General features: G+C 37.3%; 1 protein-coding gene across 9 annotated transcripts in view; it reads right to left on the minus strand.

Moving 5' to 3' along the window:
* The window catches only part of ADAMTSL3 (ADAMTS like 3), a 176,268-nt gene that overhangs the window by 66,990 nt on the left and 85,844 nt on the right, over positions 1-23,434 (minus strand). For 8 of the 9 annotated variants that reach the window (XR_011727981.1, XM_071754418.1, XM_071754420.1 and 5 more), the window contains 2 exons: positions 19,199-19,435; positions 7,118-7,244 (listed from right to left, as the gene is read on the minus strand). Coding sequence is in view for 8 of the 9 variants with exons in the window: in XM_071754418.1 (XP_071610519.1) it covers positions 7,118-7,244; positions 19,199-19,435 (364 nt within the window). In the remaining variant the exon portion in view is untranslated. Of the gene's footprint in view, positions 1-7,117; positions 7,245-19,198; positions 19,436-23,434 lie in introns of those variants that run through there. The other variant, XM_071754421.1, reaches the window with a different exon arrangement.

Raw genomic sequence — 23,434 nt, forward strand, 5'->3', positions numbered from 1 at the left:
TCAACTGCAAACCTTTGTGGCAAGACCTGCAACCATGAACCCACTCCAGGGACACCCCACAGAGGGTGCTCTGCTCAGTGATGGCATTAACATATATCCAGGGGTTGCTGTAGAGGGAATTTTACAAGTTTAAAAAGCAATGCGATTGAATGTCAGTGATAAATTGGCTCCAGAATTACACATACAACATTTAGAGGAAGGATATTTGAGTTTTGTTTTAACTAAGAAATAGTTGAAGAATGTTTCTTTCCACTTTAAAGCAGACCCTTTTATAGTAGATGCTAAATTATCAGCTTCTGGTTTACATCTCCTTAGCATAAGTATGAAAACCTGCCAAAAGCTCAGGATACTTCAAGCAAATAGTGCAATTATTTTTTTCTGAAATAAACACTTTCTTATGTTACAGTTTTTATATCGCCAATTTCTAGGAAGGTCATTTAAATATAACAATTTATTTTGGATGTAATAAAATATGATCTTTATTAATTTCATACTTGGGTATTCCACCAGAGTGCAAAATACTACAGTAAGAACAATAATACAGTTAAGAAGCCCTGGAAAAAACATTAACTACTGAACCACTTAATATCTTTTTGCATCTTGGTTTTTCATCAGGCAAATTGCTAAAGATAGCCAGAAGGTAGTGGATGTGTATATCTTTAAAGTAAGGAAATAACTACTGAATCTGTCTGTGCTTCACAGTACTTGAGAGAAAGCAGGTTTGAGGGGCCCATCTGTCCCTGCTTGGTCAGGAACTGTATCCTGTTTTGACAACCAACCAGCAGTTCCAGCACAAAACCTCAAATAAGAGTCTGACTGTGACCAATACTGAAAATGCATGGAACTGCTGTTTTGAAGTGGAACCAAGGGCACTCAGTGCTGAACGGCTGAGGCTCAGATCTGCAGATGTTCAGAGATGTGTAGGACTGCTGCTCCTCTTGAGAACAAACACGGTTGTTCTCATGAGCTTCCTCCACCTCCTTACAGTGAGTTCTCCCCTCAGCAGGCCTTGTTGATCCCTTTTCAGGATGCTTCACATTCCTTTAACAGTGTTACAGACATTCCACCCTCACCGACGCACTCCCTGATATGGTCCAAAAGTCTCATGGGGGTGCTAAATTTGGTGTTTCTCTGCAGCAGACAATATTACTAGAAAGAATTTTATTTGCACTAGAGGACATAAGCAAACTCATCACCACAGCAATGTTCAACCTCAGCAGCCTCACAGACCTATCAAGAAGTCTGACAGCAAGAGAGAGTCCTGTAAGCTAACTATGACCAAGGGCAGTCTTTCAATGAGATGATGTAAATTATAGGAAAAAGCAAAACGTGGTTTTTGGAATTCTGAATTGAGATGGAGAACTGGAAAAACATGGTACAAAGCTGACCTAAGATACTCCACCTTCTCCTGAGGACAGCTTTAGCTTCCTACAAAACAGTAGTTACAACTGTCCAAGTCTGGCTCCAAAACCATATTAAGGTCGCCATTCTCAGTGGAAGCATAAAATTCATATTCATAAAGCAACTCAAAGCCCTGGAAACACATTTAAAACTTGTTATGCTGCACAGTTCCCATTAAATCAGTAGGATTTACACGGTTAAAACCAAAACAGTCTTATGAAAACATAGGGGGAATTTGCTATCCCAAAATCTATACTTAGAATTTCCAATTATCTTTCTCCCATCTTATACTATTTCTGTATCTTTGAAAATTAAATGCTGAATTATGTCAAATGCTGAAAACAATCCCAAAATCATCTGGACCATGCAGAAAATCTTATTTGAGAGTCTTAAAACTGAGAAACAGGTTAGATATATTCTCTTATTCTAACACTGCTTTTCACTGAAGGGATTCTCAAGGCCACGTGGGCCATCTTTCTCCAGCACCTGCTTGCAGTGGGCTTTCTGCTCTAACCCAGGGACTCTCTCACCAGCTGTGTGCACACACTACACACAGGGCTTGCTGATTAGGCTCCCAGATTGCTTTCCCTTTACATGGGAAGGTTTGATGCTGTTTCTACGGTGCTAATGTGGATTTAGATTTTGGATTTCAGTGAGAGCAAGATCAGACTCCCTGCTATGGTAAGACTGGGAGCTAATCCCCAGGATCAAAATAAAGAAGCCACATTCCTGAGTTCAATCCAATTCAGCAGGTTTTATTTATTTTTCCATGTGGGCCATGGTGGACCCATTTACTGTTTCACAAATGGGCCAGTTGGGACTTTTCCCTCTCTCCTTTTACAGCAGGGGAGAGGGTTTATGTCAGGCCAATAAAAACTGTTTCTTTCCATGTATTTGCTCAGTAGTTATCTACTGGTCCTCCAGTTCTGATCGAAGGTCTGAGCCCTCAAAGTACAAAGAAAGGCAGTCCAGGAACAACTACCAGCCCAAGGGAATAAAAAGCTCAAAATGCTTCAAGTCTTTGTGCAATGGCTTCTTCTCAGCCACTCAAACATTAGGCATAATTTTAGAAGACAATTGTGCTGAAGTATGTGTTCGCCTACCTAATGATAGCAACCTGTGCAAAGCCAAATACATACTCGTTTAGAGACAGCTGAGCTAGATAGGTGCTACTGACTCCAAAAGGCACAGTGCAAAGTCATTATGGGCACATCTTTTCTGCCCTTGAGCCCTTCCATCTCCAGTCTCACTCTCTGCAACTCCTCTGCACCTCTATCCCTCTATCTGCTGGTCTGACAACTCAAGGCTGCCTCTTCATCTGAGAGTCCCACTTCTTGGCATTGTCAAGTATTCCCATGGTGTGGCAACCTGCTTTTGACACAAACACTGCAGCCTCAGTTCACTTTAGTTTTATACTTTCTTCTCTCCACTTATGGACACCTCTTCTAAAATTTGTATGCAGTGGAGATGTACAAAGACACACAGTAAGCAGAAAGATCTTGGAGAAATGCAGTGCAAAATAATTAATGAAACGGCCCGTGTTTTTATGTGGGAATTTCTCCAAGTAAGACAAGAGAGACCAGGAAAATGAGAGGAAGCTTCCAATCTACCTATAGCAGGCCCAAATAAACCAACCAAACTAAACAGACCTATGAACTGAAATAACTGGTGCTGAAGACCCAGCATCCACATTCTGTGCATTACAGGTGCTCTGTTCTAGTCTGATCCCATGGACTGCATTCTCAGTAGCTGCTGCAAGTCCTTTTCTGTTGAAAACCCCAAAGCCTTTCCATGGCCTGAAGGAAAAGGGTTTTGAAGGGCTGTAGTAAAATATGCACTGATGTTCACAGATGCTGCAAAAGACTTGTCCATGTCCAGAAAACCATTGCCTGCCAAATTTCAAATCCCTGATCCAAGATCAAGTCCAACAATGGGGGCTGTTAAGATAATATTAGAGAAAAGGTTTCAGGTATGTTTTGACAGTGGGAGACAACATGTTTTCCTCTGCTGTGTCCTTGGAATATGTTGAGCTGTTTTGGCTGAATTTTCTCTAAAACATTCAGCACCTGGCATGGAAAGTTTCTGACCCAACTGTTGAATTTTGGCAAAACCTCATTCAGATAAAGTGAAGTACCAGGAGATCTTGACAATGGGGGTTTCTAGCTCCATTGATTTAAAAAATGGAAAAAGATGTGAGTTAACAAGCTGTCACAAAACTGAGCCAGCTGATGATATTGAACAGAGAGCCTTGCAGAAGGCATTTCTTTAGACAAGTGAAATTAGGGGGTTGGTTTAGTGTGCTTGGGGATGGTGACATACAGAAGTGGCAGTAAGTGACCAATGGTAAATTACACAGGTACCATAGGAAATAAAATACATGGTGAGAATAAATTCAATTACAAAGCTATTGGAATTGAAAAACTTTTGTTTGAAGTTACCAAACAGCTTGAGAATCAAATAAGAGCAGACTAGGAGAAGTCTGTGCCTTCACCTTCACTCTGTTAATTTCAGAACCAGCATCTTTTCTTCTTCTTTGGTATCAGAACCAGAACACTTTCCTATCATTTCTTGCCAATAATGGTGCAGAAAGCAGACATCAGGGCCCAATCCTACAATTTTTCCATGTGCACAAAGTGCAGCACAGTTAATGGGAGTTCCATGCATATAGTATTGGAAACATCAGGCCCACGGTATCTCATTTCCCAAAGGGATGGTACATTTTACAACCTATTACAGTTTTTGTTTGAATATCATTAGTCAAACCTTTAATCATTTTACCAGAAAGTTAGGATCTGGCTTGCTAGCAGAAGTCTAACTTTGTCTTTCAATGGCAATTAAGTGTTAGTGGAAAAAATAAAGAACTTTTGAAATGACAGTTCATTTCATATTTGCAAAACAGTAAGCTTTCTTTCTGTGCTGTTTAGCTTTCAAATCAAAGGCAGGCATTCATTTTATGTAAAAACATATAAAAAAAGATAAAAAAACAAAGTGAGTCCTTTATGAGAAATCATTTGCTGTCAATGCCGAAATTTCTTTTAAAAATAAGGACCAAGATAACTAGGCACTGTTATTTCCTTTTATGTCTCTTTCTTTTTTTCATAATAAAATTGTTGGCTCTTGATTTCTTTCCAATTCTTTAATTTGCCTCATTTCAGAATAAAATTTACATCCTGCTCACAACCTTACAAGCTCCCTCTTAAATACATGTCTATCATGTGTCAGTATTTTCCTTCTCAACACCAGTTCTGAAAGATTCCAGATGACTATTTGAAGATACTGTGTCTCCCTTCACTGATACCTTACCACAAAAAAGCATGACTTTGTTTCCACATTTCATTCATACAGAGGATGATTATATGGCACTGCTTCCATAATGTTAAACTGCTTGACCCAGAGAGCATTTTGGCACTATCTCAATATCAAGAAAATCATCAACATTTTTGCCTTTAGGAGCATGTTTTGCTTAAGAGTATGTTAATTTCTTCATATAATCTAGCTTATTGCAGAGCAAGATAAACCCAAATCCTGACATAAACTGACACCTTTCCCTGAATATTCTGTCTTCATTTCTCCTCAAGAGCCACTGAACTATGACAAAGCAGTGAACCACGGGTGCTCTTCATAACCAGGTCAAGGCAATGGGAGACCTTCCACCAGGTGATGTCAGCTGTAGTTAGCTCTTACCTGTGCCAGAATACCATAAGTGAAATAAATATTTTCTGTCACAAAATGATGGTTTCATAACCATATCCTTTTAACCACTTTATCTTTACTTACATGCACAGTAAACAGCAAAAAACCATGACCTTTTCTTCTTTCACTTATCACAAACTATCCAACACCTGTTTGCCAATCCAACAAGTATACTTTGGATTGCCTTAGAACTGAGTCCCCAGGAGCCATCATTTTTCAAGACAACTTGCTGTAAAATTGAAATAGATGATGAAATCCCTTTTTTTTTGTTCTGGCTGACTTCCACATCAGAGATATTTTGTGTATATATATCAGTATATTTGTATATTGTGTATATATATCACTATTTATCTAACACAACGTGGTAACACTTGAAAAATATTCAGTCCTTACTGCTTCACAACTGCTTGCACTGTGCTGACCAGAAGCTCTGAATATTTGATATGACAAAGGGAATAAAAAGTGAACCTTCATGAAAACTCTTTCAGCTCATTGTAAACATGCAAGAAATTTGCTTGGTGTTTCAGAGTAAACACCTTATAAATTACTGAGAAATTTATATGAAAATATAAATTCTCCCATCCACCAAAAAAGACCTCTGGTAAAGGCAAGGCAAAGGCTGACACTGATAGCCCATCTGATAAATAGAAAAAGGCTCACTGACTTATGCAAAAAAGATTATTCTGTGAATTTAAAAGATGCGGAAAATATTCACTATTTAATTTAGGTTTCCCTTCCTAATTCAATACATATGTATTGAATTACAGAAATTACACACCTGCACAGTGTAAGATAACCTAACATGAAGCCCTGTAGATCAATGCAAATAATCATGCTGCCAAGTAACAAGCATTAAGATTACATAGATTGCATTATATAGGTATATATAATGAAGCATATTGCAAACAGTGACATAAAAAAAAAAATGGAAATATTTACATGTACTCCAGTAAGAATTAATTATGACTCAGCACTCAACAACTCTTGCAAATTCAGGGCACAAGCAAAATCTTTGAAGGCTGAACTACGATAGTACAAAAATATATGCAGTTGTCAAAGGCAGGTGCTTCATCCATATAAAAAATATACCTGCCTGAATTTGAACTTTGAATCGTGACTTTAAGCACACCAGATCATGAACCCCAAAGGCTCCATCTCCATCCAACAAATACACATGAAAAATCCACATTGAGATTTCAGAAACAGAAAAAATACTTGTGAGGCATCTCTCTCACATGTGAGATTCTCATGTGAGAAACACACAGGATTTATGCTGGGAGATTACAGGGAGCATCATCTGTGAGGGTGGAAAGCACAAGTGGCAGAGGCAAATCTCTGTGTGACAAAGCCTTGCCTGGATTTTATACTAGCCAGATTATTAAGACTCCAGTAAAGGGTCTAATTCTGATACCCCTCTCTCTCCCTCATAAGGAAGACCTAAAGAGTTACTCTCAGTAAGATATTAATTAGTCTGAGAAAGAATGGCAAAATCTGAGCCAAACACAAAAAGAGAAGTATTATTCCCTTTCACCTAGTGCTATTTGTACCCTACAAGTAGTTAACTTGCTTCTAAAGTTCATATATCTTTAGACACTTAAAACATAGCAAAGTTAAGTTGAAAACCAGGCATTTCTAATCACAGGCCACCATTTACATTAAAACATCTATAAGATGTTTCCACGATTAAAAACCATTGCTGCAGCATCACATATATTGCAACACAAGGATACCCTCTAAAATAAGATGTGCATTTTGATGGTTATTCCTGATAGAATGAATTGAGTAGCTCTATAAAAAAAAAAAATATGCATATCTCAAATTCTTTCCTAGCTATACTCTAATGTGTGGTATCCCTCATGGAATTTCAATAGACTAATCTAGCACAGACTTCAGAATAAGTAGCTTTGGAAAAACTGCAAACAAGTATATAGTGAAAAGGTCAATACTCTGCAATATGCACATTAACATACAGGGAGAAAACAAAGTCAAGGATAAATTATCATAGGATCAATTGGCAACCTACTTTTTTCTGGTGAGACATGTGCCTTAGCTTGTCCCCTCACAAGCCTGCATGTTGAACCATCTCCTGCACAGATTCCACAGTTGTCTTCCTTGGCATTGCTCCCAAGTTGTCGATCACAGCCTACTGCCTGCCAACATCAACACCACAGTCAGAAGGAGGGCAAAGCTGTAGCAGACATGCTCAGGTTTCTGGAATTTTATTTATTATGTTATCCTTTTGATTTTATGAGCTGGCCTCATTCTTTCAAAGCATATCTTGCTATTTAGGATTTTAAAAGCACACTGTCATTTCCATGATTTTATTGATGACCCATAACTGATATATTAAGGTTTTCTAGCATAGGAAATACATGAATCTGTTTCCCACTACTTATGTGAATGAATTCCATTGAGTGTTATTCTTGCCAACACACAGGACAACTGTGTTATTTACAATTTGTTTTTCATCACCTGTTTAATTATGTCTGAGAAAGGATTAATGCAATGAAATAACTGAAGTTAAAAACTTAAAGGGCACTTAAATATTTAAGTGCCTTCAGCTTCACAGACAAGCAGCTGTGTCAGTGCCCATAACCTAATGTCTTGGCCATTCAAACTTTAACTGGCATTTGTGTAGATTTCCTATTTGCTCTTCACATCAGTGCCAATCACATACACATTTGCTAACCAGATTTTTTAAAACTTGGATGATTCAGCTTTCACGTTTTTGTATCTGAGTATGAGGCTCAATCTATAAAACTTTCCAATGGTTAATATAAAAGCACCAAAACTTAAACACTGCCAGAAAATCAAAATCAAAGGTTTTGAAAAAATGTCAGCTGAAAACTATCCAAACTATAATGGTGATACTTTTTTGGCACTTTCCTTTTTCATCATATCATCCAACCTACAAGAAGCATGGCAGTAAGAATGGGAAGACAAAGAACAGGCAGCATTGACTGAAAGCATCTTCCTGTCAAAACAGAGACAAATATTTGGTCTCACCTGTCTTACCCTTCACCATTTTGTAGAATGAATTTGCAGGGAGTACCAAATGCTGAACAATGTGTTAAAAAGCTAATATGCATCTTCAGGTGTTCTCAAGTCAGCCAACATGCCTCTCATAGCCACACAGCCCTGAGAAGTGCATTTAATTTATCTCGATATTTAACCAAACTCCAAACTGACAACTGGATAGAAGGCACTCTGAAAATTCACGGTTAAAAGCAGTGCTAGAATTCTGAAACCAGCCAGCACACTCCTCTTCCTGTGTAAAAATGCTTGGAAGGGGCAGTCTAAGCTGCCAAGATTCACTGCATCTGCCCTATGCCAAAACTGACACACAATCCCCTTGGAGAGGTGAGGATTGAGTCCACACGTAAGAGGCAGGCTTGGGTCTCCCATTCTATGAGTTAAAACCCACACACAAATCATGTGCATCAGCTGCCAAACAGAGAAATGAAGCCTCTAAGTTTCATTCATCTACAGAAAAAAGCAACAAAGCAGCCTCAGCTCCCACTCCAATCCTTATCCCTTGTTTTCCTCATTCCTTACAAATTTCAGTCTCTTAGTAGGGCATTTTGGAGGACAGTTTATGATGCTTTGGCTGAGGGACATGGTGTATGGGTGTCATCTCTTTACACAAGAGTTTGTATTTACTATAGAAAACATCATCAGCAGGAAACTTTTTCTATTCCTGCAGCTGAAGGAGATCTTCATGTAGACCAGCAAAGAATTAATTTTAAGAACAAATGAGCAGCTCAACTGTAATTATTTCATGTTTAGCATTAACAGAAACTTAGCTGTAAAAATGGAACAACAAATATTACATAGAAACTATACACTCACAGACAATTCCAGCACTATAATTTAGGATTGAATTAAAGATTAAAATGCTTATGCTTGAAGATTTTTTTCTCTTCAGCTCAGGGTTCATCACCAGCACACCCAGAAAATAACAAAAGGAAGACCACAGCCAGTATACTCCAAATAAGCTTATCTTCCCATTTTGTCACCAATAAACGTGAAGAAATGAATGAAAATACCACCATTTCAGCAACAGAAGCTGACTGGGCCACAGTGTGAATCAGAAAGCAGCTAAAAATTCCAAGTGATACAATAATTTGGTGCTTGACACATTGGCTTTACACTTGACAACTCTTTTTCCAATTCTCAGCTCCACAACACGCTTCTTAACCTTTGGAAATTTCCTTTGCTTTTCAGTTACAACTTGTGTAAGGGCTGTAGCTGCAGTTCTTCACCTCACAGGGATGCTGCAAAAATAAATTTACCCAGAGTTCTGAAGCATTCAGATGATGCAATGAGGTGCAGTAGTTGAGAGAGTCTATATTCCTCTTAGGAAGACTTTCAGGATTTATTACTCCCAACTGCTTTTCCTGCATTTCTTCTCATACAGATAATACTGGCAGATAGGGGTAAATTGTGAGAACTACCGCAACTTTTATCTCCCTCCAGATCTCACAAACACATTTCCATTTAACTGTGTAATCTCATTTTTCCAAATATTAAGAATATGTTTATGCATTCACCAGTTAATTCTCCAAGGAAAATTACACTGCACATGGTGGTAGTCTGTGTGAGAAATAACTTTTTTTATTAGTTTAAGCTGTTGTATATTTGTAGGCTACAGATCCTGTGAGCCTTTGGTGGGAGGAGGGTGTCGAGCAAGCAGAGTACTTTTAAGATCAGCCCATTAAAGCCCAACATGATAATAATAAACATAAATACTGAGTTACTACACACGGTCACTATGAAAACAAAACCTTGTTGCATATAACAAAAATTATACAACTGTGCAAACATAAGGCACTATTGTGTCCTACATGGAATGTAAGAAAAAATATAATCAACCCAGCAGCCTACTTTAGAGGACTGTTTCACATAGTATTATTGCTTATATTTTAATAATACACAACTACACAGAAATAAAAAGGACATTGCTAGTTACAAGGGTCTTGGATGTGGGAAAAGCCCCGACTGCCAGGAAAGGTGGTATGTTCAGCTAGATGCATTCACCCCTGGTGAACTTCTGAGATTATGTTTATATCATCAGCTGTTACAAATATATTAATATATAAATATATACATGAATATATATATATATTAAGCAATGATTATATGAATTTATTCATATTTAGCCAATAGCTATTAGAAAAACACAGTGTTGATGAAACATTTTGAAGAGAATACATGGGCATTTGAAAGCAAATCTATGACAAGAACAAGAAAATGATAGGTGGCAACAGCCTTCCTTAGCTCACACACCATCTCAGCAAGCCAAAGAGGTCAGTATTATTTACACAATTAAGGCATTTTGTAGGGTTAATTTACCCCACATTTCTCACTGCTAACAGAGCAAAGGAATCAGCTATAAGTATTACAGGCAGATTGGGAAAACATGTGCAGACTTTTAGGGTGTAGTCAGAAATAATTATATAAGATGATTTTCGTATAGGCTACATAAACAAGCAATAATACAAAATGTGTAATGGAAGAACTGAGACTCTTTCAAGTCAAGAAATCTGCAGTCAGCAATAGTATCATCCAAAAAAAAATTATACAAGTACTGTAACTACAAGGTTGTAAGCTCCTCAGACAGCAGAGAGAATACTGGTCAAAATATAACAAAATGAAGAGTAAGTGGAAATTTAATATAAAAAGGGTATTGAGGAAATGGGTACTTTGTGTGTTTAATAAACTGGCCATGATGGGGTAACTATGAATTTGGATATGACAGGATTGTTTTCAAAAACAGGTGTGTTATGGATGACTATTTCCTTTAGGAGAGAACCTGAATATATTATTTGGCTGTGTTATTCCAAAGGAAAAAAAAACCTATAAAGAAGAATAATACTGCTTTGTTGCAAGCAACTGGGACAGAATGCATCTGATTAAGCAATGAAAAGAAATGATCATCTGCTTCAACAAACAAACTTCAACAAACAAACTAAATGTAAGTATGCAACATTATTATGACAGACAATAAAGAAGGGCGTTATATATTTTGTACCATGATTAGAATAGTTCATTTAAGTTTAGAAAGGCAAAGGAAGAGCAAACGTTCAGGGTATCAAGTACAGTAATACAGATGAAAGAGAAAAATGAAATTACTGCTATGTTAGAGGTGACTGTGGAACATTACAAATATTTTTGCAAATGCGAATCCAAAAATCACTCAGAAGTTCCCACAGCTGTTTCTTGAGCTGCTATTTACTTAGTAGGGTATTCAGCTGAGAAATTAAACAGATAAATTAATATAACATGTTAATTTTTATTTGGGAAGATCAAAGAATAATCTGTTAAATAGACAGAACTTCCTTTCTGAAGATGTTTATAATGAACTATGATGAGAAAATGGACCAGACTGGAGTATGGCAAAAAAAGCCCTTTAGTAAAAAACCAGGTAAATCCCCAAACTCCTTCAGAGTCTTAATAAACATAACTAAAAGCATGGACTAAAATTGCCAACGCAGACCCAGTGCTCAACCAGGATTTGAAATTTCATTTTTATTTGTTAGACCATTTCTTCAGAACTCCTTGTTACTCCCTCAGCTGACCACTCCTAGCTGCAGCAACTCTTTCAAATCAGGCACAACATCATTTTTTATAGAACACATTCCACAGAGGTGCGTTATCAATAATAAAAATGTTGTATGTCAGTTATAAATAAAATGTTTCTGGGACACTAACAACTTGAGATATTTACTTCAAATACATAACTTGAAGATGTACCTATGCTCTATAAAAAGAAAACTTATGTGAAAAAACAGTAAAACCAGAGATCTCTGCATAACAAGCACAATTTATGTGCTGTGTCATTATTATTTCTATTTCAGGTATTATTTCTATTTCAGGTGAAATTATATACATCAATAGGAAAAGAGAAGGCTCCAGAGTGACCTTAGAGCAGCCTTCCAGTACCTGAAGGGGGCCTACAGTACCTACAGGGAAGCTGGGGAGGGGCTTCTTACAAGGGAATTTAGTGATTTAGGTTAGAAATCAGGAATAGCTTATTCACTGTGAGAGTGGTGAGACAGTGGCACAGGTTGCCAAGGGAAGCTGTGGATGCTCCATCCCAGGAATTGTTCAAGGCTGGAGGGACCTTTGAGGAACTTGCTCTAATGAGAGGTGTCCCGGTCCATGCAGGAGAGTAGGAACCAGGTGGTCTTTAAAGTCCCTTTTAAATAGCAGTATCTCAGTAAGCAAATCCTTTATTCATTTCACCGCTGCTGATCTCCTGAAAGTTTGCACAAACTTTGTGGATAAGGGGCAATTGGATTTTCACTGCATATGAAATTTGTCAAGATGTGAAAACCACACAATTAAAGATTATTACAACAAACAGACCCCATGAAGGGATGTGACTGCTCTGCTACCATGATTGTAGGACTTGGATTATTATAACCAACTTCTTTCAGCCTCACAAGAGATCAGAACTAAGATAAAAAAGGAACAAAATCATCTACATAATTTTAAAGGTTGTCAGCACTGCAGAAAATACAAGATAACCTCAGAATTATTTCTGGCAGTAATATCTTCACCAAGTCTTGTGACTTGACTAAGAAAGGACACATGTTTTATTTTACTAGTAGAGGAAAAGAGTGAAAAAATATTACATGCTCAAAAAGATAAATCTCTGTTGTTGTTTATTAAAATCACTGTGAACAAGAAAAATTAAAATACTAAGGTCTTTGTCAGAGAAAAAGTATTTCTATTTCTACAAACACAGATGCATCACAAAAATAATTTCGGAGAAATTAAGGCTGTATTTACTGCACAGTCTATGTGCAATCAGAGTACTCAGATCTTATTGCATCACCATCAGCTGTTGCATTTTCTCCTGTTCTACTTAGCAGAGAATCACAGTACAGGCAGATGTTAGGAATGTCTGCATCCACTCAACAAGTAACTAATTTTAAATAGGGCTATGGGAATTTATGGTAATAAAAAGATGAGTATAAAATCTATCATGTGATAATCTTGCTCTTAGTCAATATTTTCTATATATTTTTGCCCTGCTGTTATTCAAAGCCCATCTATTCATTTACTTTGCAATCTCTGCTCACATCCTTTGCTTTGTGATAATTTCAGTTTGCTCTTTATTTCTACAAAGATAAAATCTGTCTCTAGAGATAATATAAAGGAAAAACTCCCACTGGCTCTTTCCTATGTTCATCATCTACAAGTAATTGGTTCTGACAAGCAGAGGGAAAGATACCAGACCATCCCCTCAATTAAGAAAGCAGCTTCCTTTATTATTTTTTTTAATTACTACTTTTAAAAGTAGTGTGGAACATTAACTTTAAAGCACCACTTTCAAACTCTGGTTTATCCTCACTGAAGATTTAGCTTGGTCTAAGACATGATTTTGTCCTCAAAGGGTCCTGTCTCATACCTTCAGCTGTGTCTAAGCTCAGTTTAACAAAGGACAAAGAGTGGGACAGGTTCTCACATCCCTGCAATCGAGTCAGTGCAGAGCAGTATCAGCCTGGAGAAGCTGACATGGGCTTCAGCGTGTGTTAATAAACAGAATACAGCCCCTTTAGGGACCTCCAGCATGTACTCTGATCAGCAGTGAATGTCCCAGCCCACGACTTAACAGCTGTTGTTCAGAGATAAGAAAGCAGGAAGAAAAGGCAAAGTGTGTCAAAATGCAAACCTCTGGACAGTGGCATAAAATAAGTCAGAATGATGGGCACAAGGAGTCACACCATGATGTTCAAATTCCCAAGCCATCCACACAGAGGAAAAGAATGTAAAGCAATAAAAAAAAGCCCACGGAAGATAAAAAATACAGTGCATAAAATTCATTGCATACTGAAAGGCTCCTAAAAAGACTTTCCACATATTTCTGCAAACTTTTTATATCTGAAGGCAAGAGGCTCTGAGTGTTCCACATTTCTGTAAATCCACTTCCATCAAATAAAATGGAGTGTTTCCAAAACATTTAACTCTTACTACAGGATCTGTCACATGCTAGAGCAGCTAAAAGATTATAGGACCACCCAGTAGGGGAGCAAGTAACCTTTCCCACACGGGCTCAATTTTAGAAAATATGCACACTCAGAGGATAGGACACAGGCTCCCACCTGGCTTGTTTGTGAGAAGGCCTTCAAAAAAGAAATAAAGATATGGAATCAGATTGTTTTGCTGCTTTTATGACTGGGTCCAGCCAAGTCTGCTTTGCTATATGCAGATGAAGTTTAACACTGGGGGAGGGGATTTGAAGGTTACTGAGACAACAAACAAATGGCCAGTTTTTCTACTGTCACTGCTCATGTAAATTTAGGATATTGCTAGACTGGGAAATAAAATGGCATTTCCACAAAATTCACTAAATCAAATCAAAACTTTGCAGAGAGACTCACTTAGAAAAAAAGAAATACAGATAAGAAACTGGAGATCAGAAAAAAACCCACCACTTCTCTGACAAGAAAGGATAAACTTACTATGCAAAAAATCCCTGTGGGGAATATTTCTCCATAAGAAAGAGTAGGAGAAGCACATCTGAGTTGCCAATGTCATTGAAACTGAACCACTACACCAAGGTGGACTGTGACATTACAAGTGGTTCGGGTGCATCCCTTAGAGTGTGGATACTGGTTTCTGCTGGTTTCCAACCCACTAAGGCTGTGGGGGGTGGTGCAGGGGGCTTATGTAGGATGTGGTAACCTGTACTCAGCACAGTCCCATCCTTCAGTGGGACATTTGGAGAGCAACCAACATTTCCCAGCTGAACTGCAGCTGGAGCTTGCTGCTTTCCTCATTTTTATGACATATGTCACATGTATGTATAGTACTATGAAGATTTTGATATGTAGCTCAGAACCAGAAAGTTTTGTTGGATCTACATGAGTAACTCCCTTAGTCACTCTGGATAAGATCCAGCCTGCTGACCCAGGTGCCTGAAGTAATACAGTGATAGAATATGGGGTTTTACACTGGGGTTTTACTCCATTCCCCAAAACATACTTTGCTCTGTGCATTGCCTACTAAAGGTATTCTGAAAATGGCAGGTTCAGTATGAAGACTCACTGAAAACAAAGCTAACTCAAAATCATTAATAAGATACTTGAGTCTTGGAGGTTAAAAAGAAGAAAAAGGCAATATGGAAATTTCTGTTATTTTTCTGGAATATTAAAAAATAGTGTAAACAGTCATTTTGGAAAAAGAAAAAGCGTTTTTTAACTGTTGCTCAAGAATTAACTTTTCTGACACACATGAGTGGGAAACAAAGCCTTATGTCTTCAACAATACTGGATGGAAAGGAAACATTTATTTCTAAGTAACTGACCACCAGACCACCTGTACATCTTGGGCAGTTCTTTAAAATTTACAGACAAAAAGATGTGTCTACAGGAACTCAGAGGGAAAGTATAGAAAAAATATTAAATTAAGAGAGTAACGAACTATCAGAATAAAATGAGTCAAGATTCAGAAGAAATTATTATTCTGCTATGATTATAAGCACAAGCAAAGCTCATAAAACAAAGTCTTCCAAAAGCTTCAGAAACTGTTTTCAATAAAAGCTCCAACAGACCTTTACATCAAACATAAGAGTGCTTTGGTGATGAGAGACACACCTACTCACCATATCATGACATGTGACAGAAGAGAACTCGCATGGCAGAAGTTGATGGCACTCCACTTGACATATGGGATCTGTTCTGATGTCAGCTAAATTTATGCCATATGCTACGAAGTAGTGTAGTGTCTGCCTTTTTTGGAACTCAAACAACTTGCTAACACTAAATGGAAAGTTCAGCACAGGATTTACATCATCTTTGACCTAATTGGGACAGCTTGGGACAGAACTACTCAGGCTGCTCTTGAGGAGTTCAGATTTTTTTTGGTAGTGGGTGTATTTATTGTCCAAATATGTTACTCCATATTAGGAAAACTATCACCATAACCATTTCAGGTACTGACACAACTAACACCCCATTCTGCATTCTGGCATAAAAAAAAGATATGTCTGCATCAATTAAAAGCAAAAACTAGAGAGAGGCAGGGCCCCAAAGCAGATGGAGTAACTGGGTTCATGTTGCCCACACGTCTGACATGCAGATGTTTTAAAATGTTTCCACCTACATCCAGATGGGCACAGTAGGAATGTATTACAAAGAAAAACAAAACAAAAGAAAACAAAAACCAAACACAACATGTTGAGAATTGTGCAGAGACTAGAAAAAATATGAGATGATAAACGTGAAAATCCTCCTGGCAGTGAAATTTTGACCTGTTCCTATCTAACACAACAGTCCCAGGTATTTGCTCTGGTAACAGATGCACAGTGGTAGGAGACTCTAACATGATCAAACAGTTCCGCTGAGTTAAGACACAAGGAACCCCAAAATATTTTATTAACTGTCCCAATAAAATTTTCCCTGCTCCATCACCTTTAGATTTTACTTCCCTTGAAGTCTCAAGCCACTTACCCAGAGAGCAGTTTTGCCCTATCACATTTTCCTTTGACAGAGCATTACTTAGTTGGATTCTGCATGTTATGGGAAGTGCAAAGAGTGAGAACTGAAGCTGGACAACAGGACCTCACTGCCTTTGTTAATTCCTGTGCTACCAATGGGAGAAACTGAACAAGAATCCAAGGCAGAATTAGTGATGCAGCCCTACCTTACCAATAAGAAGGAAACAGAATAAAGTGAAATCATGCTGGGGGAGGAGGGGAATCTGAGATCTTACAAAACCTGCCATCTTTGGGACAATAAATGAGCAAAACCAGTACCAGCTGGAAAGGGACACAGGCAAGCCAGTCTTATAGTAACTTTTTGTTGCTTGCAGGCATAAAAGTGAAGATATCCACATCAGCAGAATGACATGTTTATTTAGATGAGTAAACTGTAAAAGCACTTGCCAAGATATTCGTAGGCTGTGCCAAATATATGTCAGAACCCAACAGACTGATCTTATAGCAACAATTGTAGAGAATCACAACTTTGCTGTCTCGTTCTTAACAGCAGTTGACTAAATAACCATATTTTTCCAGGAAAGATTAGATGTCAATTTGTTTTCTTTTCCTGCTTGAACAGGAGTAGCAACAAAGCTGGGTGGGGGTGTCTGAGTAAGTCCCTCACCACCTGCAGTTCCTCTCAACGAGTAAGCAACCTTCCCACTGCCCTCAGAACAGTTCACGAAAAGAAAAAGCTTTTTCAAATGAGCAGAGACTCATTTTAACCTCAATAAAACTATCCAACTCTAAATCATCAAATACAGACTTTAAAAAGGAGACATTTTCCATTTGTGCAAAAATACCTCAGCAGTAGCCAGTGACTTAATGGAAATAAAGTGAAAGCACCTAACAGCTTATGAGTTTAAGTTATAAATTAATTACATTGCATAAGTTAAAGCACAGGACACATCCTAAACTTGGTGGTGTTTGTTTTTTTTTTTTTCCCCCCCTGAAGATTTAGAAAAGTAATCCATTCACATTAACAGTGTAAAAGGACTCCAGTGCCTGCTTTTGGAATGATTCATTTCTTCTGCCACTACCTAGTTTATTTTAATAATGTATTCTTTGAATTTCCATTTCCTGTCAGATATATATGTATATATATATATTATATATATATATGAATACTGCAAAATACCAACAAGAAACATTGAAGGCAGCCCTTTTAACTTTAACTACTATTCACAAAATTGAATCCTCTCTAGACAAAGTGAATTTTATGCTATGTATGAAGGATGGTAGATGTCTGAGCTCACTGTGGGAAGCACAGGAAACTTTGAAACTGTGGGAAACACAGCGCTTTGAACAGGAGCCTCAGAAGCCCCTGAAAAACCCAGAGCTCCATTATGTTCACTGAGACAATTCTGTGCTGCAATGGAGACAAACAGCAAAGGCTGCTGTAGACCTACCACCTACAGAAGGCTTTGACATCCTCCAGGTTGGAAGCTTGTATTATAAAAGAAGACATCACTAAGATTATTGTGAAAGAAATGCATTGTTTGGCAAGTGCTTCCAGAGTTCAGAGAGCTATATCCTGTTTTAAATGTGCAGGGTAATGAACACTGTTGGATACCACTGTGAAGCCCTATTCACAAATGCAGTCTCTGGAAGAGGAAAAGTAAGGAATTCTTCTATTTCACAGGCAGCAGATGCATTGTGTGTTGGCATGACTGGTATTGGAACTACAGTATACACAGAGGTCACATAAAGCCTACAGCAAAGTGTAGATCATATATTAAGGTTGCTGTAATCCATGCAGCACTCTTCTGCCAAGCGTGTCAAATTTTCCCCTACAATGGAGTTATCTTGACCACTGGGCTGTATCCTCCATTTTTAAGTCACATACATTTTAGGCATTTAAGAGAACAACAGTTACTTGCAGAGAAATGAAACTAATTGCAATAACATACCCACTCTATGCATAAAGCTTCAGATTGCAGTATTTCTTTGCTAGTGAGACATAGGCAAAGCTGGCAAGCCTCAATTATTGTAACTTTCAGTTTTTACACCAACAGTGTAAAGTCGATACCATACCTCTAATACATAATATATAATAACAAATATTTCTAGAAATTGGGTTTGGAACAGAATGATCTTTAACAAATCCAAACTGTTCTAAGAAATGTAGATTCACAGTGAAACAATACAATCACAGCATACACTGACTCACCCATACAACGAGAGAGAGATACACTCACATGTGACATTTTGGGCTGGATTCCATGAAACAAGAGATTTTCTCAAAAGAATTAATGCGATATGAGACTCAAAGAATGAGTAAAATGAAATGCAAGGCTATGTAATTTCATTACACCGTGACAGGAATATTAAAGGTAAGAAAGCTACAACTAGTGTAACTAGAGTCATTATTTTTTACATGTATAAACAGTAGAGTGAGCATTATTCACTTTCTACTTATATAATAAAAATATCAATGGCTAAGGCATTCAGGAACTTTTGTGTGCAAGAGAAAGGGAAGTTACCTACAACCCATTTGGCAGTATTTGCAGATACATCTCATCTAAACTGATACGTGAATATGAAAAATAAAAAAGTGCTCACTTAATGTGCAAAGTATCTCACAACAAAAGTCATAGATTAACACCATGGACATACCTGGCATATTCCACTGATGCACATATCCAGGGATTCAATGTTACAACGAGTGCCATCTAGCACTTTGGGGGCAAGCTCCACAACCAAGTTCTTTCCCAGGGCTTGACATTTGAGGGCACAGGGAGCAGTGGGATCATTATACACAGGGATCCACTCATAAAAATGTCCCTGGTATTTGACATCATTGTAGGCTGAACACTGCTGTGCCCTAAAGTCACCAACATCTGAAGGGCAGTCCTAAAAAAAAAAACAAAAAAAAACAAACAAAGGAAATATTTCTTTTTTGAAGAAGGGAATACTTACATTTGCAATAAAGATATCTGATGAATTACACAGAATCTCTTCAGGAATATTTGGTTCAAGAACTGACGTGCTATGGCAAATATGCCATATTGCAGTTTTACTGTGTATATAAAAACCATTTATGTTGCTTAATCCATTGCTTGCAGTGCTGGTGACAGAACATCACTCATATTCCAGTAATAGCAACATAACTGATACGAGAAGAGAATTAAAAATGCTGGTTTTTATGATTCTACGTAGTACATTTAAAGTCTGGTTTTGTAATAAGAATTAACTTCTAACAGAATCTATATATTTTAAGTGACTATAATGAGATGTCTGACATTTAATCTCTCTTTTCAATAGCTTTTTCCACTTAAGGATTTCTGAGGGCTCTGAACTCATTCATCAATTCATAAGTCACAGTAATGAAAAATTTATTTTTGCTACTTGTACTTAAAAAAATAAAAATTTGTCTTAATGATTGTTCAGCATTGCTCAGAAAGGGGACAAGAGCATTACAACAAGACATGAAAACTTTCAGTGCTAGTCCTTTAGTCTAATTACAAAACAACTGCATCTCATAGAAGCAGTAAGACTTTGTTGAAAAAAAATATACTTCAAATTTTTAACCATTGATTATATGTTTCCAGTTCTAATGAGCCAGTTCCATACCTTCAACCACACAGAGCCACACTAGATAGATCTGAAAACCCAGTATGAGAACTGTTTGAAATAAAATATTCTAAAATACTTTTTCTACAAAAACACATTGTACCCCAACAATGATGTTAATATTACACTGTGGTGACAGGAATGCAGATGAATACTGATTTACTAAAAAATACCTTTAGTAATGTACTGACAAAGGAGTGTATCAATTTTTAACTAAAGACTTCATTTGAAATTGTGTCCAGTGTTAAGCAATCCAAATGCCAGACTGAAAGGATGTTCTTCCAAGAATTACAGCTGCACATATAAGCCAGATTTGAGGCTGATTTAAAAATAATCTTTTTTTATTTACTTGATATAAGACTGAAAGATTGTGATGCGTCAGTTAAACTTATGAAACCTAGTAATAATTAGTAGTTAAAAATAATAATCCTGAATACAGCTTCAACCTTATCAGACTTGAACCTCCCCTGAAAAAAACTTAGAAAATAGTTAATCCCACAATACTAGAGACTAAAATGTACATGTGAAAGGTTTGATTTCTAGTCTAATGCCCTCAACAATGTTCTGACACCCTTTTGTTCATATGAATTTGGATTAGCTGGCATTGAGTTAGCTTAATACTTTGTTGATGTCTTAGATTTTTTTCATAGCAACCCACAAATGTCTCTGGTTTATTTTTAGTCTCCATAAAATACCTTCTAAAATCAGTATGTTCTTTACTGGTCAACATATGGGGCTTTTGCTGCTGTGCACTAAGCAGGTCACTGAGCATTCCCAGCAACGCTTTTCAACTCTATCCAGTACTACACCTTTACAATGAGAATAATTTAGATTAATGCTAATGCATTTTATATTCTTTGTAATCTGGAATCACTCTTATGAGCCATTAAAAAAAAAAAAAAAAAAAAAAGGGGGAAGAAGAAAAGGAGATATTACAGTTGCTATCATTCTTTGACAGTTTTTATGACAGTTTTACCTCTACAAAATCCCCCCAGTAAGACCTTCTTAAAACATCAAGCATATAATTCTAGAAACCACTTTTATTTACTGCAGTGTCACTCACAGGAAATTCACCTAGTTTGCACTTTTGTAAATGAGAGCAGAATTTGCCTGTGACTTATCTGTCACCTCTTGTTTTCCACTACAGCAAGGCTAAAAAGCAGAGTGGGCTTCAGAGTTCATATGGATACCATATGGTTCCAGCCTTCCACCACTGCAAGTAGAGGAGTTGCAAAGGATAAAATTGGAAGTTAGATTCAGGTAAACTCAGCAGCAGTGTTTGTGAGTAGTGTTATTCAGCCATGCAGAGCCACATTTTCATCACAAAGAATTAAAAAGCTCCCTGCAAAATAGGCAGAAAATGGCCCCGGGCTAAGTTTTGACAGGCTGTTGTTACAATTCATTATCACTTGGTGTTGATGCAACGCCAAGACACAAACACCACAATGTCAGGATGTCAATCTGGGGTTACTGTATGGTTCTCATTGATTTAACACAATGCAGCTCCTTCCTTTAACTCCCTTCCTGTCTGCTTGAGATCAAGTCAATTCTCATCTTCCTATTCTGTTTTGGCATCTTCAAAGAAGGCAAAGTGATTCTAGCAGCTCAATTCATATCCCAGTTCCACCTGCTTTCTGTTTGAGCTCTCTTCAAAAGCAGGAGCACAAAAAGAGCATCACAAAGAGGTATCAAAGGGCTGAAATATTATCATTTGCATTACATCAGTATTTGGATGGCAGTCAAGTTCAGACGCTTGTTTTCCTGGGATCAATACATATTTATGCAAAGAAAGGAGTTTATAATCTAAACAGAAAGACAGCTAAGCACAGAAGTGTAACCAAGACAGCAAGAGGACTTGTAAACTTCAGGTTAATTCTATTAGAGGGGGTCAGAAAGGTGAAAGTGATTTAAAAAAATAGAAAGGAAAAGGGGTGGTGGGGCAAGATAGAAGTTGGCAAAGGTAGAGAATAGGAAACAGGCAAGGCCACACTGACAATGATACAAGGGCCCCAAGCCGTTTCCCACTTGCATGCTTTTTTAACCTATTTCAGACATCAATTCATTGTCATTCCCTCTCAATATTCCACATTTTTTCTTATTTGTTAAATATTTTTATTAATGCTTTCAGGACTCATCAGATTTCCTCATGTCAGCAGTAGCTTTTGTCATACGTTTGATCCACTGAACCAGAACTGCAGTGGTTGTAGGTTCATACGCTACATAAGGAGCTGAAGACACATCTACGAGGTCTAATACATGAAAAAACTGGCAAAATAATCATATCCAGATCTTGTAGTGCAATAAAGTGTATTTATGACATGACTTAGAAACATATTATTAGACAGATCTGAAGAAGCAGCTTCAGACATGACTACCATGCAGCTTAAAAATACATATATATTCCAAATACCCTTGTTACAGATGATTAAAAACTACTGCATTCAAGGGTTGGCTTCTTACAAAATGTATCATTTTAGTTTTGGCAGTGAGCACTTGGCCTTTGACAGCAAAGCTAACCTGGGAAATCTGTATCTTTGCAGGCTAAGTTCATGTACAAAATATGAAGGTTGCATCAGACTTTATGAATCCTGCCAAAAATTACTCCTCTGAAAAAAGCACAAAAGAGAAGGCAAGAAAATTCCCAGTAAAAATGATGACACCAAAGAAAAGTCTAGTCCTTTGTCTAGTTTTATTCTTTGAATCTCATTTTGTTGAAACTTGGCCAAAACAGATGAAGTCATTGTTTTGTTTTCTTTTTTTGAAATCAGCTTCAGGTTCTATGTTTTTCCTATGTAATTTTCAGGCCTTTTCTTAGTAAAATGAAGATACCTGAGCTGGAAACCTTAGTCACAAGAGCCATACAGTGCATGAACATTAGAAATACAAAATAAACAAATTAATAGTTTAGAGAGAAACTATGCAACTGAAGGTGAAATTTCAAATAACTAAAGCAGACGCAGTTCAGCCAAAAATTTCTGAATGGGATAAATGAGGTAGTTAAGAAGTTGATGCTGGGACAATAAACTGATGAATATGTTGAACAAGTGTAAGCATTATCTGCCTATAATAAAAGATTATAATGGAATTAAGCATGGACAAATCTATTACAAAATAGTGGGTTTTTTCTTACTGTAGAAGAGTCACTCTGGCAAGTGTATAAGTGACTTTTTGGCACATAAGAATGTGAAATTTATGGGGAAATGACCCAAATAACTTGTTCTATGAATAGGACCCTAAAGGATTATCTTAAACACTTCCATATAGTATACATCATAGCAT

The sequence above is a fragment of the Heliangelus exortis genome, chromosome 11, assembly GCF_036169615.1.
Source record: "Heliangelus exortis chromosome 11, bHelExo1.hap1, whole genome shotgun sequence".
Lineage (NCBI taxonomy): Eukaryota > Metazoa > Chordata > Aves > Apodiformes > Trochilidae > Heliangelus > Heliangelus exortis.